This window comes from Oryctolagus cuniculus, chromosome 7, assembly GCF_964237555.1.
Source record: "Oryctolagus cuniculus chromosome 7, mOryCun1.1, whole genome shotgun sequence".
NCBI lineage: Eukaryota > Metazoa > Chordata > Mammalia > Lagomorpha > Leporidae > Oryctolagus > Oryctolagus cuniculus.
In genome coordinates, this window is record NC_091438.1 from 130,484,862 (window position 1) to 130,502,234 (window position 17,373).

At 44.1% G+C, this 17,373-nt stretch overlaps 1 protein-coding gene across 16 annotated transcripts in view; it reads right to left on the reverse strand.

The window, feature by feature from the left end:
• LOC100355211 (coiled-coil domain-containing protein 30) overlaps positions 1-17,373 on the reverse strand; it is a 92,590-nt gene that overhangs the window by 56,677 nt on the left and 18,540 nt on the right. For 15 of the 16 annotated variants that reach the window (XM_070078636.1, XM_070078632.1, XM_070078634.1 and 12 more), the window contains 2 exons: positions 14,179-14,422; positions 5,532-5,711 (listed from right to left, as the gene is read on the reverse strand). In XM_070078636.1, the coding sequence (XP_069934737.1) occupies positions 5,532-5,711; positions 14,179-14,422 (424 nt within the window). The remainder of the gene's footprint in view (positions 1-5,531; positions 5,712-14,178; positions 14,423-17,373) is intronic. The other variant, XM_070078640.1, reaches the window with a different exon arrangement.

Here is a 17,373-nt window from a genome sequence, read left to right on the forward strand (position 1 = left end):
TTGTGGGAGACCTGAATGGAGTTCCTGGCCTCTGGCTTAGGCTTGGCTCAGCCCTGGCTGTTGTGGTCATTTGGGGAATAAACCAAGGATGGAAGATAACTCTCTCTCTCTCTCTCTCTCTCTCTCTCAACTGCCTTTCAAAGAAATAAATCTAAAGGAAAAAAAAAACAAATAATGGAATTTGGTGCATTGGATTAGTTCAGGATTATGAAACATAAACTACTTACCATAAATAGAAAGGATTTGAGTCCTTTCACAGTATATTGTCCATTTAGTTGAGAAGCCAAAAAAGCTAAAGGCCTCTGGGAACTGTGGTCATCAATCTTGATGATGCCTAGTAATGATGATATAAGACAACACTGGGACAAATGCTGCTATGGCCAATGATTTGTACACCCAAGGTGGCCTTTTCAGCTTTTGGTTGGGACACTGGAATACCAAGAAGAGGACCCAGTACACTGTTTTGGGGTTGGTGGAAACAGAACGGTTCTCTGCCTGATGCTCTGCAGGTCTGTAACATTCTTTATATTGCCAAGCAAGAAACAGGCAAAGTGTCTTTAAGCCATAGGGGGAAAAACTTACAACATTTTCTTAGAAGAGATCACTAGACTGCAAAGAAAAAATGAAAAGCAGTGGCTAAACACCACAACATGGATGAATCTTGCAAACAGCTGATCATGAGAAGACAGGTGAGTGCTGCAGTGCAGGGGTAAACTGCCTCTTACAATGCCTGCTTCCCATCTTAGAGTGTGGGTTCTAGTCCCAGCTCTGCCACTTCTGGTCTAGCTTCCTGCCAATGCATCTGGGAAAGCAGCAGATAATGGGCCAAATGCCTGGGTCCCTACCACTCTCATGGGAGACCTGGATAGAGTTCCGTGCTCTTGGCTTAGCCCTGATTTTGTGTCATTTAAGGAGTAAACCAGCAGATGGAAAATCTCTCTCTGTCTCTCCCCCTTTCTCTGTCATTCTGCTTTTCAAATAAATAAAGAGAACTTTAAAAAGATATTCAGGCCAGCACTGCGGCTCAATAGGCTAATCCTCTGCCTGCGGTGCTGGCACATCGGGTTCTAGTCCCGGTCGGGGCGCTGGATTCTGTCCCGGTCATTCCTCTTCCTGTCCAGCTCTCTGCTGTGGCCCGGGAGTGCAGTGGAGGATGGCCCAAGTGCTTGGGCCCTGCACCCAAATGGGAGACCAGGAGAAGCACCTGGCTCCTGGCTTTGGATCAGCGCGGTGTGCCAGCCACAGCGGCCATTAGGGGGTGAACCAACAGAAAAGGAAGACCTTTCTTTGTCTCTCTCTCTCACTGTCCACTCTGCCTGTCCAGAAAAAAAAAAAAAGATATTCATAAAATGCACATATTGATTATACTTGAAAAATATTTTAAAGTAGGCAAATTGAACTGTATTCATGAGATTCAAACCTAGAGGGTAAAACTATAAAGTAAACCAAGAGTTTAATTCCAAAGAGTGCAGTTACTGTTGAGGGGGGAAGGTGAAGGGATTGTGATAGAAAAAAGGCATGTAGGGGCTGCTGGCTGCTGGTATCCTTCTATTTCTTGTTCTGGGTGGTGGCTACTTTGAAATTTACTTTCTTTTTTCTTTCTTTTTAAAATGTATTTGAAAGGTACAGTTACAGAGAGGCAGAGAGGAGAGAGAGGTCTTCCACCCACTGGTTTACTCCCCAAATAACTTTAATGGCAGGAGCTGGGACGATCCGAAGCCAGGAGCCAGGAGCTTCCTCCTGGTGCATGCAAGTGCAGGAGCTAAAGCACTTGGGCCATCATCCACTGCTTTCCCAGGCCATAGCAGAGAGCTGGATCAGAAGTAGAGCAGCTGGGCACTGCAGGCGGTGGCTTTACCTACTATGCCACAGAACAAGCCCCGATATTTACTTTCTAACAACTTGTGAAACAGTATATTTACATTTTATGTATTTTCTGAATGTTATATTTTACAACAAAAAGCAATAAATTAGTATTCTGGTTTCTTAATCAGTCTTGTAAGTCTGCCTGACACAAACTAGGGATTCAGTGTTTGGCCATCTGTCAGTGAATTTTAAAAAGTGAGCCATAAGTTTGCAAAGCTGAGGTTCTGAATGAGCCCAGATTGAGGAGAGATGTAATATGGAAGACAAGACTACACGTGGAAGAAAGACCTAGGCTTAAACGCTTTTAAATTCCTATTCTAGGGGCAGGTGTTGGGACAGTGGTTGAGTGCCACTTGAGAAGCTTGTATCCCACATTGGGGAGCTTGGTTAGAGTCCCAGATCCTCTGTTTCTGACCCAGCTTCCTGCCAACGCACACCTGGGGTAGCAACAAGTGACAGTTCAAGTAATTGGGTCTCTACCACCACATGGGAAACCAAGGTGGAGTTCCAGGCTTGGAATTTCAGCCTGACTGGCTGTTGGGGACATTTAGGGAGTGAACCAGTGGATGGAAGATCTCTGTCTCTGTCTCTCTGCCTTCCAAATAAAATGAAAACAAATAAAATGATTTAAAGGTTTAAAAATAAGTCCTTTTTTTTTTTAAAAAATATTTATTTATTTATTTGAATGTACACAGAGAGAAGGAGAGGCAGAGAGAGGGAGAGGTCTTCCAGCACTGGATCACTCCCCACGTGGCTGCAATGGCCGGAGATGAGCCAATCTGAAGCCGGGAGCCTGGAGCTTCTTCCGGGTCTTCCACATGGGTGCAGGGGTCCAAGGACTTTGGCCATCTTCTGCTACTTTCCCAGGCCATAGCAGAGAGCTGGATTGGAAGTGGAGTAGCTGGGACTTGAACTGGCGCCCATATGAGATGCCAGCACTGCAGGTGGCGGCTTTCTTTACCCGCTACACCACAGCACCAGTCCCCAGAATAAGTTGTTTTTTTTTTTTTTTTTTTTTTGACAGGCAGAGTGGACAGTGAGAGAGAGAGAGACAGAGAGGTCTTCCTTTTGCCGTTGGTTTACCCTCCAATGGCCGCCGCGGCCAGCATGCTGTGGCCGGCGCACCGTGCTGATCTGAAGGCAGGAGCCAGGTGCTTCTCCTGGTCTCCCATGGGGTGCAGGGCCCAAGGACTTGGGCCATCCTCCACTGCACTCCCTGGCCACAGCAGAGAGCGGCCTGGAAGAGGGGCAACCGGGACAGAATCCGGTGCCCCGACCAGGACTAGAACCTGGTGTGCTGGCGCTGCAAGGTGGAGGATTAGCCTATTGAACCGCGGCGCCGGCCAGAATAAGTTCTTACTCTACAGTTTGTTATATCAACTTTGCAGTTTCCTTATCTATTAAAGGTTGACCCTTTAGAGTTGAAGGGAGGTTTTTAAGACATAAAGTGAACAAACTGTTAATCAAATGTGACTCTACCTAGGTGCCTGATCTAAAGTGCTAGCCCAGAGGCTGATGTCTCATTGATGATAATTCACCTCACGAGGAGGGAGATTAAAAACAAACAAACAAAATGATCATTCAAAAACAATTTTTAGTGTTTATTTATTTATTTATTTTCATCTCCTTGAAAGGCAGAATCTCACATACACATTCACACACACACACAGAGATATAGAGAGAGAGTGAAAGAGGTCTTTTATTCAGTAGTTCACTCCCCCAAAGCTTGCTACCTCCCAGGATCCATTAGCATCCTAACTATTTAATATAAACTTATAGAATTGAGTAATTTTATTTATTTATTTTCATTTTATTTGAAAGACAGAGACAGAGAGAATGTTCATCCACTGGTTCACTCCCTAAATGTCTGCAACAGCCAGAGCTAGGCCAGGCCACAGCCAGGAGCCTGGAATTCCTTATGGGTCTCCCTCATGTGTGGCAAGGATACAAGAAACTTGATCCGTCACCTGTTGCTTCCTAGAGTGTGCATTAGCAGGAAGCTGGAATCAGAAGTAGAGCTGGGGAGCTGGTGCTGTGGTGTAGCGGGTGAAGCCGCTGTCTACTGTGCCAGCATCCTGTATGGGCACTGGTTCAAGTCCCAGCTGCTCCATTTCCAATCCAGCTCTCTGCTATGGTCTGGGAAAGCGGTAGAAGATGGTCCAAGTCTTTGAGCCCCTGCACCTGCGTGGGAGACCTGGAAGAAGCTCCAGGCTCCCGGCTTCAGATTGGCTCAGCTCCAGCCATTGCAGTCACCTGAGGAGTGAACCAGCGATGGAAGACCTCTCTCTCTCTTTCTCTCTCTCTCTGCCTCTGCCTCTCTGTAACTATGCCTTTCAAATAAATAAATAAATCTTAAAAAAAAAAAAAAGTAGAGCTGGGACTTGATCCTAGGCACTCCAATATGGGATGGCAGCTTCCCAAACAGTGGCTTAATCAGTGTGCCAAATGCTTGCCCCTGGTGAATAATTTTGAACATTTATGTGGCACATAAAATTTAGATGAATCTGCGTGACAGCTCTACATATATTATTTTTATGTATGTATATATGTGAGATGTATTGAGATAAGGAAAGTGAGAAAGAGAGCATACATTCTCATCCACTGGTTCACTCTCTATATGCCTATGATGGTCCTGGCCTGGACCAAAACTGGGAGCCAGGAACTCAATCCAGGTCTCCCCTGTGGGTAGCAGGAATTCAATTATTTGAGCCATCACTGCTGCCTCTCAGGGACTGCAGTAGCAAGAAACTGGAGTCAAGACCTAGAGCCAGGCATTGAACACAGGCCCTCTAATATGGGACACAGGTGTCTTAACTGGTATCTTACTGGGCTAAACGCCTACCCTCTACATAGATTATTTGAAAGTGAGTGTTTTGGGAGAGGTCCCCTTAACTTATAATGCTCTTGTGTTAGGAAAAATATCTTTGCCCTCCCATGAATATTATCACGGGCCGTTAATACTTAAAAGGATCAATAATAATAGATACCTCTGTTAGGGATCAATAAGTGATACACAACTAAGGCAGGACAACTAGTATTTTGGCTTAGTCATTGAAATTTATAGGTGCTAAAAATTTTAGATAATGAGTTCAAAAGATTGATTTATTTAAACATCATTTTAATGTTTATGTATTTATCTGAGAGGTGCAAGGAAGGAGAGAGAGAGAGACAGCACCCTGACCTGCTGGTCCACTCCCCAAACACCTGCGACAGCTGGGGCTTGACTGAGCATTAAGCTGGGAATCAGAAACTCCACCCAGGTCTCCCATGTGAGCAGCAGGAACCCAACTACTTGAGCTATCACCAGTGCTTCCCAGGCCTGCACTGACAGGAAGCTGGAGTCAGGAGCCACAGCCAGGTATCAAATCCGGGTGCTCTGACAAGGGATGTGGTCATCCTAACTGCTGGACCACATGCCAGCCCCAAGATCGCATAATTTAAAACCTTTTTCCATCTACAAGTTGATAGCACATACAGCCCTTAAACGGCAGAGAAATAACTGAGCTGTGTCCTTATTCAGTAGGGAATAATTGAAGGAGGTACCAGGTTCACGTGGCTCACCCATCTGTGGATCCTGCCATGAATGATAAAACTGAAGAATTTTGACTTGTTTGTTGCCAAGGCCAACTGAGGCCCACAATAAAGGATGTGCCCGCTGGAGTTACCTTAATGCTCTCTTCCTGCAGTAAACTATTATGCTGCTTCAAGTCCGAGTTCTTTCCTCGCTCATACTGAAGCTCTTTCTCAGCTGAGTTGCAAAGGATCTGGAGCCGGTGCAAATTCTGGCGAAGTTGCTGTACTTCCTCTTGCTGCTGGCATTTTAGTTTTTCTCCAGACAATGAATACTAAAGCAAACATTCAAAAAAAAAGAAACCAGGGCAGTTTGAAAGATTATTGGTAAAATATGGGATCAAGCTGTCAGAATTATCAAAATGTCATTTTTTTTTCAAAGCATCTCTCTCTTTTAAATTATACTTTAGTTCTTTTTTGGTTACTTTAATTAATTAATTTGCAAGGCAGAGAGAGAGAGAGAGAGAGAGAGAGAGAGAGAGAGAATGCACTTTCATCCACTGTTGCACTCCCAAAATGCCTGCTGCGGCCCCAGGCCAGGGGTTTAAGCTGAGCCAATAATTCAATCCAGGTCTCTCATGTGGATGGCAGGAACCTAATCATTTGATCCATCACTGTTGCCTCCCAGATCTAAATTAGCAGGAAGCTGAAGTCAGGAGCAGTGCCGGATATGGAACCCAGGCACTCTGTTGTGGAAAACAAGTGTCTTAACCAGTCCTTAACAACCAGGCCAACTTCCTATCCCCAGGTTGTAAGTATTCACATGTAGATGTTTCTGCAGTTAGTTTATTTACAACACATTACTCTTTTACATTTATGGCTATTTGTTACATGTTCATATAACTGAACTCCTGTTATGGTGAGAATACCAGGGAAATCAAGTGAATAAAAGCAGTTAGGCATGGACAATCACCCTTCCTATTTTTCATATCAATTAATGGCAACAGAAGCACGGACACTTTCAGAATAAAACATTTTAAATGGGGAATTCAAAGAGTCACTATGCGAAATAAGTGTGAATGTATGTGTGTATGCGTGCACACACACATGTGGTATCTGCTGGCAAAAAGCAAGAAACTTTAGCAAAAGATCTTAAGTTCCTAGTTTTCCTCATCACTTTCCTTTTACTGCTTAGTAATTCTCTTCCAGCTATTACTCACCAACACTGTTTTTTTTAAGACCTATTTTTATTTATTTGAAAGGCAGAATGATAGAGAGACAGGGAGAGGCAGAGGTATTTTCCATCTGCTTGTAATTCCCCAAATGGCTGCAACAGCCATGACTGGGTCAGGGTGGAGTCAGGAACTCCATCCTGGTCTCCTACGTGGGTGGCAGGGCCTAAGTACTTGGGCCATTTTCCACTGTCTTCCCAGGCACATTAGCAGGAAGCTGGATAGGAAGCAGAGTAACTGGGACTCAAATCAACACTCTGATATGGGATGCTGGCATCAGAAGTGGCAGCTTAATCTGCTGTATCACACCACCAGCCCCAATGCTGTTTTTTATTTTATTTCTTTAAAGATTTATTTATTTATTTGAGGGGCAGAGTTACAGACAGAGAGAGGGAGAGCCAGAGAGAAAGGTTTTCCATCCGCTGTTTCACTCCCCAAATGGTCACAGTGGCTGGAGCCGAGCCAACTCAAAGCCTGGAGCCAGGAGCTTCTTCCAAGTCTTCCACGTGGGTGCAGAGGTCCAAGCATTGGGGCCATCTTTCACTGCTTTCCCAGGCTATTAGTAGGGAGCTGGATCAGAAATGGAGCAGCCAGGACTCGAATGAGCGCCCATATGGGATGCCAGGGCAACAAGTGGAGACTTAACCTACTATGCCACAGAGCCAGCCTCTGTTTTTTAAAATATTTATTTATTTGAGAGGTAGAGATAGATAGAGAGTTTAGTTTGTTGATTCACTCCCCAAATGCCTGCAAAGGCTAGGGCTGCACTGGGCAGCTTTGGCTGGGAGCTGCAAATACAATCCAGGTTTCCCATGCAGGTGGCAGGCACCCAATCACTTGAGCCATGGCTGCCTGGCTGCTGCCTTTCAGGGTCTACATGAGCAGGAGCTGGAGTCAGGAGCCTGGGGCTAGGTATCAATTCCAGGTACTCTAATGTGGGACATGGGCGTCTTAACTAGTGTGTGACTACTAGGCTAATTGTCCACCTCAAGACATGCTCTCAAGTATGAATAGTATATTCCATTGTATATAGTATATATACTTAATTTTCTTTATTCATTCATTGACAGGCATTTTTTTTGACAGGCAGAGTTAGACAGTGAGAGAGAGAGAGACAGAGAGAAAGGTCTACCTTTTCCATTGGTTCACCCCCCAAATGGCCGCCACTGCTGGCGCAGCCGATTCAAAGCCAGGAGCCAGGTGCTTCCTCCTGGTCTCCCATGCGGGTGCAGGGCCCAAGCACTTGAGCCATCCTCCACTGCCTTCCCAGGCCACAGCAGAGAGCTGGATTGGAAGGAGCAACCAGGACAGAATCCGGAGCCCCGACCGGGACTAGAACCTGGAGTGCGGGTGCCGCAGGAGGAGGATTAGCCTAGTGAGCCACGGCGCCGACTGATTGATAGGCATTTAAGTTTATTCTGTAGCTTGGCTTTTGTGAATAATGCTGCAATGAAATTGGAGTCAGGAATGTCTTTCAGATCCTTTGGATGCATACCCAGAAGTGGGATCATATGGCAATTCTAGTTTTAGGTTTTTGTTTTGTTTTGTTTTTTTGACAGGCAGAGTGGACAGTGAGAGAGAGAGACAGAGAAAAAGGTCTTCCTTTGCCGTTGGTTCACCCTCCAATGGCCGCTGTGGCTGGCGCGCTGCGGCCGGCGTACCGCTCTGATCCGAAGGCAGAAGCCAGGTGCTTCTCCTGGTCTCCCATGGGGTGCAGGGCCCAAGCACTTGGGCCATCCTCCACTGCACTCCCTGGCCACAGCAGAGAGCTGGCCTGGAAGAGGGGCAACCAGGACAGAATCCGGTGCCCCAACCAGGACTAGGACCCGGTGTGCCGGTGCCGCAAGGTGGAGGATTAGCCTATTGAGCCACAGTGCCGGCTAGTTTTAGGTTTTGAGGAATTTTCATAATTTTGGACATTAGTCCCTTATCAGATGCCTGCCTTGCAAATATTTTCTCCCAGTTATAGACTGCCTGTTTCCTTTGCTAATTGTTTTCTGTGCAGAAGCTTTTAGTTTTATGCTATTTTATTTGCCTATTTTTGTTTTCATTGCTTGAGTTTTTGGAATCAAATGGAAAAATCCATTCCCTGGATCAATGCCAGGTAGTTTTCCCACTTATGTTTTCTTCTAGTGGTTTTACAGTTTCAGGTGCTATGTGAAGTGTTAATAGCTTTAGGTCATATGGATTACCTTACACAGGGGACTTCAAAAAGTTCGTGGAAAATGGGATTTTAAAATGTGCATTTTCTGTGAATTTTCTGAAGACTCTTTGTACAGTTTTCCATAATGTCTATACTAATTTACATTCCCATTAGCAGTGTACAAGAGTTCTATTTTCTTCATATCCTTACCAATACTTATCTTTTGCCTTTTTGATAATAACCATTCTAACAGGTGTGACGTGATCATTGTGTGTGTGTGTTTTTTTTTTTCTATTTGAAAGGCAGAGAGACACAGAGTCAAACACAGACAGACAGACACACAGACAGAGCTCTTTCATCCACTAGTTTACTCCCCAGTGTCCACAATATTCAGGGCTGGGCCACGTCAGAGCCAGGAAGCAGGAACTCAATCTGGGTCACCCATGTGGGTGGCAGGGACCCAGGTACTTCAGCTGTTACCTGCTGCTTCCCAGCGGCCACATCATCAGGAAGCCAGAGTAAGGAGCTAGAGACAGCCATCAAACCCCGGGAGACTGAACTGTTCATCTACACATGCTCCTGTGATATTTTAAATTAATTATCACTGAAGAATTAATGCTCTTATTTTATCTAATTGCTTTGAAAATTTTGTTAATGTGAATTTATTCCTAAGACAGATCTGTTCCAGGTTTTGGAGGCTAGAAGCTTGAGCGCTAAACTCTTTTTTTTTTTTTTAATTTATTTTTTGACAGGCAGAGTTAGACAGTGAGAGAGAGAGAGAGAGAGAGAAAGGTCTTCCTTCCATTGGTTCACCCCCCAAAATGGCCGCTACAGCCAGGGTGTTGCAGCCTGTGTGCTGCACTGATCCAAAGCCAGGAGCCAGGTGCTTTTCCTGGTCTCCCATGTGGGTGCAGGGCCCAAGCACTTGGACCATCCTCCACTGCCTTCCCGGGCCACAGCAGAGAGCTGGACTGGAAGAGGAGCAACCAGGACAGAACCGGCGCCCCAACCAGGACTAGAACCCAGAATGCCGGCGCCGCAGGCAGAGGATTAGCCTAGTGAGCCATGGTGCCGGCCTTTGAGCGCTAAACTCTTGCTAAATTCACCAAGAAATCTCTAACACCTGGGGTTTCTGGGAGCCAGTTGGCAGTCTTCCTTAGGACACCAGCTTGAGTGAGAACTGTAAGCATTCTGTGAAGTTTGCAGCAAGTAGAAGCAAATGGCATAGCTATTAAATAAGCAGTAAGCTTATTTACTGCTTATTTAAGTGATAGAGCCTGAGTAAGCAGACTCAGGCTCTATCACTTCCTTAACATGGGCAAATAAGCTTCCCTTTCTGGAAAAATATGTAACTTTTCTAAAGCCTCAGTTTCCGTATCTACATAGAGGCAACAATAATATTCCTGCCTCATTGTACTGTTTGATACATAAGGATATTTAGTATAGTGCCTAGAGCATAGTAAATTATCAATAATGTTAGGAAAAAGAACCAGGAAACTAGGTTTTAGCCCATAAAATTAAGATAATCAATGCTGGTTCCAACTACTTCAAGAGTGTTATCTAGAAATCAGCTATCAGGCACCCTGTAATATTGTGGAGCAGCAGAAGTTAAGCCTCATATGTGATGCTACAAAATACTTATGACCAAAACAGCTCACATACTTACTTATAAAAGTGCTCTCAAAGTTCTTTTTCTATGTCTTTAACACTTATAAACATTAAACATTTGGTATCTGGTTCAGGCTGACGCTACTTAAATGTGTCCATTATGAGGGTAATGAAGACACAGCACACACAGAATAGCAGCTGGCCGACCATAGGAACAAAGACCAGGAAAGCCACACATACAAACACACACAGGCACAGACCAGATAAAAAGCAGAACATTCTACAGCCATCAGTTAGCCAAAGAATGCTACACATAGAAAGAGGTTCTGAAATCACCAATGTACAGCACACGGCAGAAAAAAATGTTTTAAAGAAGTAAATGAAGTATCCAACAGGGCTTTGGGAAATGTAAAGTTTTGGGAAATGTAAAGTTCAAATACAAATGTGTTATTTTTTCCCCATGAGGTCCAAATCTATCTAGTTTATTACTGTATAAGCCTTAATACAGGATCTGATATATCATAGATAGCCAATTAATATTGGTTTAATAAATGAATAAGAAAAATTTAATCTTCTTCCAATAATTCCTGGTCACTATTATGGGAAAAAATTTCTGAACTAGTGTTAGAATTCAGCAAAATCCTAAAAGACTGTGGGTTATATAGGAATATTTGCTCTTCTACAAAGTGCCTATTCTCCCAGTGTTCCATAGAATTTTTATATATTTCATAGTTTTTCACCTCCATTCTAGGTTTTGAGAAATTATTCTTCATTACAATGGAAAAGTGTAAATTAAAAGAAAATTAATAAATTAACCAAGTTATTACTTCTCATGCTCTAAATTGCATACTCTAAAGGCATGCTGATCATTTTAAGTTCCTAGGTAAACACTTCATAACCTTTGTGAGCTTTGTTATTTATAAGGCTGTGTGTTCAGCCTCAGCTCAAGCCTCTTCTGCTAGCCCAATACCCAACAAGGGGACTTTCTGGGAGTTGTAAAATTGATCTCTTCCTGAATATTTGATGTCACATTCCCTAATCCACAATGGCCGGAGTTGGGTCAATCCTAAGCCAGGAGCCAGGAACTACTTCCAGGTCTCTCACATGGGTGCAGGGCCCAAGGACTTGGGCCATCTTCTGCTGTTTTCCCAGGCGCATTAGCAGGGAGTTGCATGGGAAGTGAAGCAGCCGGGACTTGAACCAGTGACCTTATTGGATGCCAGCGCTGCAGGTGGCAGCATAACTCTCTTCTATGCCATAGCACCAGCCCCTCAAATATACCTTTGACTTCCCTTACTGTTACTCTTTTTATTTTTCCCAAATGTATACTTGAATCACTTTTCAAATGCAAATTATCAGATTTTTGAAGTTGGCTTTCTTATGAATACAAAGGCCTCCCTCTTGGGATCTCAAAATCAGTTCTAGAATATTTATGGACTGAAATCTTAACTTGTACAAGAGCCCATAAAAGTGAGACATAAGAAAGAATTTATGTGGCTTGTGGTCACTCCTATTATTTCTCTTACAAGTAGATTTTTAGCAAATAGCAAAAGCCATCTTTAAAATAGTTCTGTGTTTGTAGTCTTCTCCCCACTAAAATGAAGTACTTTGTATAGGAAGCTGCATATCAGGAATAGAAAAGGTAGCACCTATCCTGACATTCCCTATCCCACCTGCTCAGGGCAGACCTCAACAATCAATCAGCAATTTTTCCTTATGAGCTTAGATGGAGCTTAAGAATTCTTGATAATAAAGTACACCAACTGAGGTGGTAGTAGGTTAAGATGACTCTTGGAATGCCCACACCCCATATCCAGAGTGCCTGGGGTTGACTCCCAACACTGCTTCTGATTTCAGCTTCCTGCAAATGTACCCATGAGACACCAGAAGATGGTGAAAGTAGTTGGGTCCCTGTCACCCATATGGGAAACAGAGATGGAGTTCCTGGCTCCTGGTTTTCTCCTGGTCTAGCCCTAACTGTTGTAGGCATTTGAAGAATGAAACAGTTGATGGGTGAGATCTCTCTCTGTCACTCTGCCTTTCCAACAAAAGTTTGTAAAAATGCACATCAATGGATGGACTTAGTTCAGATTTTAATTGCTACTGTATTACGATTTATGCCATGATTATAATATCACTCAGTAAGTACATGTTAATGATGAGATTAAAAATGATGTTGGGAGGCCGGTGCTGCAGCTCACTAGGCTAATCCTCTGCCTTGCGGCGCTGGCACACCAGGTTCTAGTCCCAGTCAGGGTGCTGGATTCTGTCCTGGTTGCCCCTCTTCCAGGCCAGCTCTCTGCTGTGGCCAGGGAGTGCAGTGGAGGATGGCCCAAGCCCTTGGGCCCTGCATCCCATGGGAGACCAGGATAAGTACCTGGCTCCTGCCATCAGATCAGCACGGTGCGCCGGCCGCGGCGGCCATTGGAGGGTGAACCAACAGCAAAGGAAGACCTTTCTCTCTGTCTCTCTCTCTCACTGTCCACTCTGCTTGTAAAAAAAAAAAAAATGATGTTGGGATGGGCAATTAACCTAGCAGTGAAGACACTGATTAAGACGCCCTTGTTCTAAGACAGGACAGAAGCAGGACTCACTAAAATCAAGCTCCACCGGAAATGATATACATCCCCCTCCCACCTAATTATGCATCCAGCTCCAGTTCCAAACCAATCAAGAGCAAGGAGCATCCAGACCCTAACCACAAAAGACCCCTACTGCCCTATTAGAGACTTCAACCTGCACACATGTCCAGGATAGCCCAATGTGACTAAGTGATCTTCCTGGGTTGTTGGCAGTGAGCAACACCACCATTTTGAACATGTCATATAGAAAAATAAAACACATCAACCAACCAACAGTGCCTGCACAGGACACCAGGCAAGGTACAAACTTAAGTGTCATGTACCAGGGGTGACTGAGCAGACTAAAGTGCTGTTTGCTAAGGAGAAAAACCCCCACGCCCACCCATCCCCATAGAAACACCTGATCCACTCTTGTTGGGGAGCCCATCAGTGAAACTTCTGCCTACCATGCTGTCTCCCTTGTGCTTGTGCATAAACCCCCAATAAGCTTGTCTGGGTTGTATGTTGGTCTCTTGTCAATTTCGATTTGCAAGTGAGTCAAAGAACCTGTTTTTTTTTTTTTTTTTTTTTTTTTTTTTTTTTTTACAGGCAGAGTGGACAGTGAGAGAGAGAGAGACAGAGAGAAAGGTCTTCCTTTGCTGTTGGTTCACCCTCCAATGGCTGCCAGGGCCGGCGCGCCGCGCTGATCCGATGGCAGGAGCCAGGTACTTATCCTGGTCTCCCATGGGATGCAGGGCCCAAGGGCTTGGGCCATCCTCCACTGCACTCCCTGGCCACAGCAGAGAGCTGGCCTGGAAGAGGGGCAACCAGGACAGAATCCGGCGCCCTGACCGGGACTAGAACCCGGTGTGCCGGTGCCGCAAGGCAGAGGATTAGCCTAGTGAGCCATGGCACCGGCCTAGAACCTGGTTTTGTAACAGCTGTATATGCAGATGCCTGGCTTGATGCCCAGCTTAGGGTCCTGTAATGCAGACTCTGGGAGACAGCAGGTTATGGCTCAAGTGATTGGTTCTTCCACTCACTGCACTGTATTCCTGACTCTCAGCTTCAGCAGCCCTGGTCCAGTCCTGGCTATTGTGGGCGTTTGGGGAGTGAACCAGCAAATAAGAGATCTTATTCTCTGTCTGTCTGTCTCTCTGTGTGTATCTCAAATAAATAAAAAAGTTTTAAAAAAGTGTACATTCACATCTAGTAGTAGGAAATGAACCCCATGTGAGCGTGTGTTTACAGCACCTACCTGGGCACTACTGTCATCTGAACTATCCCCAGAGCTCTGAGACTGCAGGAGGCTCTGATCGATATGGCTCAGCTCTTCTCTAAGCCTCACAACCTCCTCAGGCTTCACGGTCAAGGGCTGTTCTTCACCCTTCATCTCTCGATTCTGCTGGCAGTCCTCTTCCTTCTGCCTCTCTGCTGAGGCAGTGCCCTCCTCTCCTGATTCCTCTGGAGCTTCCTTCTGCTCACTTTCTCCTAATGTGGGACTTGGTGCAACAATAACAGTAAGAAACTATCAAAGTGCTTATTGGAGTAGCAGAACAGGGAGAAAATATCTTACAAGTCAGGATGGTACTACAAGCAAGATTTTCCAATGACTTCTCAGGTAGAGTAATATTATTATAAGTAACCTTAGAAACAGTGAGTTATATTTTTCACTCACAGACTTCTGTTTACCACAAACAATCACTTTAAATGAATTCTTTAACTTTTCAAAGTTTAGTATGACATTGGGCAAACATTATAAAGATTTTTTCTTAAAGAAATAACTCAACAGGAAGCCAGGCATTTTAGCAAGCACCAGGTCTGTAACAGGACAAACTCTCTGACCTAAGGGGCTTACAATTTAGTGAAAAAGAAAGACAGGTATGTATATGATTAGACTAAATGAGTAATAAGTACAATGATCCCTCAGTATCCTCGGAGGATTCGTCCCAGGACCCCTGCAGATTCCAACATCTGAGTGACTGATAGAAACTGGTGGAGTATTAGAATGACCTACACATATCCTTCCTTGTGCTTCAAACCATCTCTAGTATTACTTATAATAACCAATACAATGTAATTGTTATAGAAATAGTTGTTATACTATATTGTTTAGGGAATAATGACAAAGAAAAAAGTCTGTACATATGTTAGTAGAGCAATTTTCTTTTTAAAGCAACAGAGAGACAGACAGAGATACAGAGAGAGATCTGCCATCCACTGGTTCACTCCCAAAAGCCCATAACAGCTGAAGCTAGGCCAGGCCATAACAAGGAGCCAGGAACTCCAACCAGGTCTCCCACATGGGTGGCAGGGGCCCAATACCTTAGGCCATCATCTGCTGCATCTCAGGTTCATTAGCAAGAATCTGGATCAAAAGCACAGAGTAGCTGGACACGAAGTGGACACTCTGATATGGGATGTGTATGTCCCAAGCAGCAGCAGTTTAACCTGCTGTACAATGCCCACCTGGATGCAATTTTTAAAAAACATTTTTGAACCACCACTGAGTTGAGTCTATAGCTGAGGAGCCTCCAGATGCATAGGGCTGACGGTAATATGAGGCCTGACAGGTGAGTAGACACGAGCTAAATAAATGTAAAGGAAGTGTGTAAATATGAAGGTCTTCAAAAGTTCACGGGGAGCAGGTGTTTGGCACAGCAGTTAAGTTGCTGCTTGTGACACCCATATTCTGTATTGGAGTGCCTGTTTGGAGTCCCAGCTCCTCCACTGCAAATCCAGCTTCCTGCTAGTGCACCCTGGGAGGCAGCAGACGATGGCTCAAGTGCCTGGGTCCCTGCCACTCACATGTAAGACCCAGACTGAATCACGGGCTCCTGGCTTTGGCCACCCATGTGGGAGACCAGGATGCTGGCTTCAGCCTGGCTCCATGCTGGCTGTTGCAGTCATTTGGGGAGTGAACCTGTGGATGAAAGATCTCTCCCTCTGTCAGTCTCTATCTCTTTGTCATTCTTCCTTTTAAATAAATAAACACATCCTTAAAAGAAAAGAACAGCAGTCATAGATGACACCTGGATTTCTGCCTGGGGCAAATGGGCAAGACCAAGGTGGGGGAATGTGGATATGGAGCGGAGAGATGTCTGTGGGCAGAATCTGTGACATAAACACTGGGTTGGATGAAACAACCCAGGGAAAAGAGCAGAAGTTGGAGGAGGAGACAAAAACCATGCAAGGAACAAGCAGAGGAGCCTGAGGAGTCTGAGGAAGGAGGAAAAACGGGAGACTGTGAGCCTCAGAAACCAAGAGCAGGAAATGCGCCTTGCGTGGTTAGAGAATGTGGACGAAGAGTAGAGCAGACCAAATATGCCAAGACTCTGCGAATGATTGTACATGAGATTACTTTACAACAAAATAATACATTACAAAAAAGCCGAATGTACAGTTACAACAATGCTATTAAAACAGTGACTAAACTGAGACATGAAAATGACTATAAGATTAAAGATAATTACAACAAAATAATGCATTACAAAAAAGCTGAATGTACAATGTTTACGTTATTAAAACAGTGACTAAATTGAGACATGAAAATGGCTATGAGATTAAAGATAATTCAACCAGAAAGCGATATAAACACTAGTCATCAACATGAAGAATATTATCAAAGTAAAATCATCAGACAAAAAAACATGTATGTTTGCATATGCATACATATGAAGGATATTCAAAAGGTTCATGGAAGGGGCAGCCACCACTGGCACAGCGGGTCAAACCGCCCTTTTGGACGCCCACATCCCGTATTAGAGTGCCATTCGAGTTTTGGCTATTTTACTTCTGATATAGCTCCCTGCTGATGCACCTGGGAAGGTAGCAATTGATGGCCCAAGTACTTGAGTCACTGTCACCCATGTGAGAGACCCAGATAGAGTTCTTTGCTCCTGGATTTAGCCTGGCTCAGTCCTGGCTGTTGTGGCCATTTGGAGAGTGAATAAGCAGATGGAGGATCTCTTTCTCTGTCTCTCTCTTTGTCTGTCTCTGTCACTCTGCCTTTCAAGTAAATAACAAATCATAGAAAATGTGTGTATTATGAAAAAATGCATTAATTTCAAAATTTTTCACCAGAATAAACTCATCTTTTAATTCCATTTGTCTATGAACTTTCTGAAGTACCTGCATGCATACTATAGGAAAATGTACACTTGGAAAAATCTGGAAAGAAACAGGAAGAAAGACTGTATCTCAGGAGTGCTTTTTCCTTTTAACTTTCCTCTCTAATACACTATAGAAAATAATTAAACATTTTATTTTGGATTCAGCAGTTTTCAAAAGATAATATATCCAAATGATACAAAACAGCATGTAGTAGAGAAAAATACCTTAACTAATTTTTTAATAAAATAATAATGAATTTTACATCATTTATAACCCTTTTTCCTTTTCCTACTCCCAGTGGAAGCTAAATCACATTAAGAATGGGAAAGGGGTAAGCATT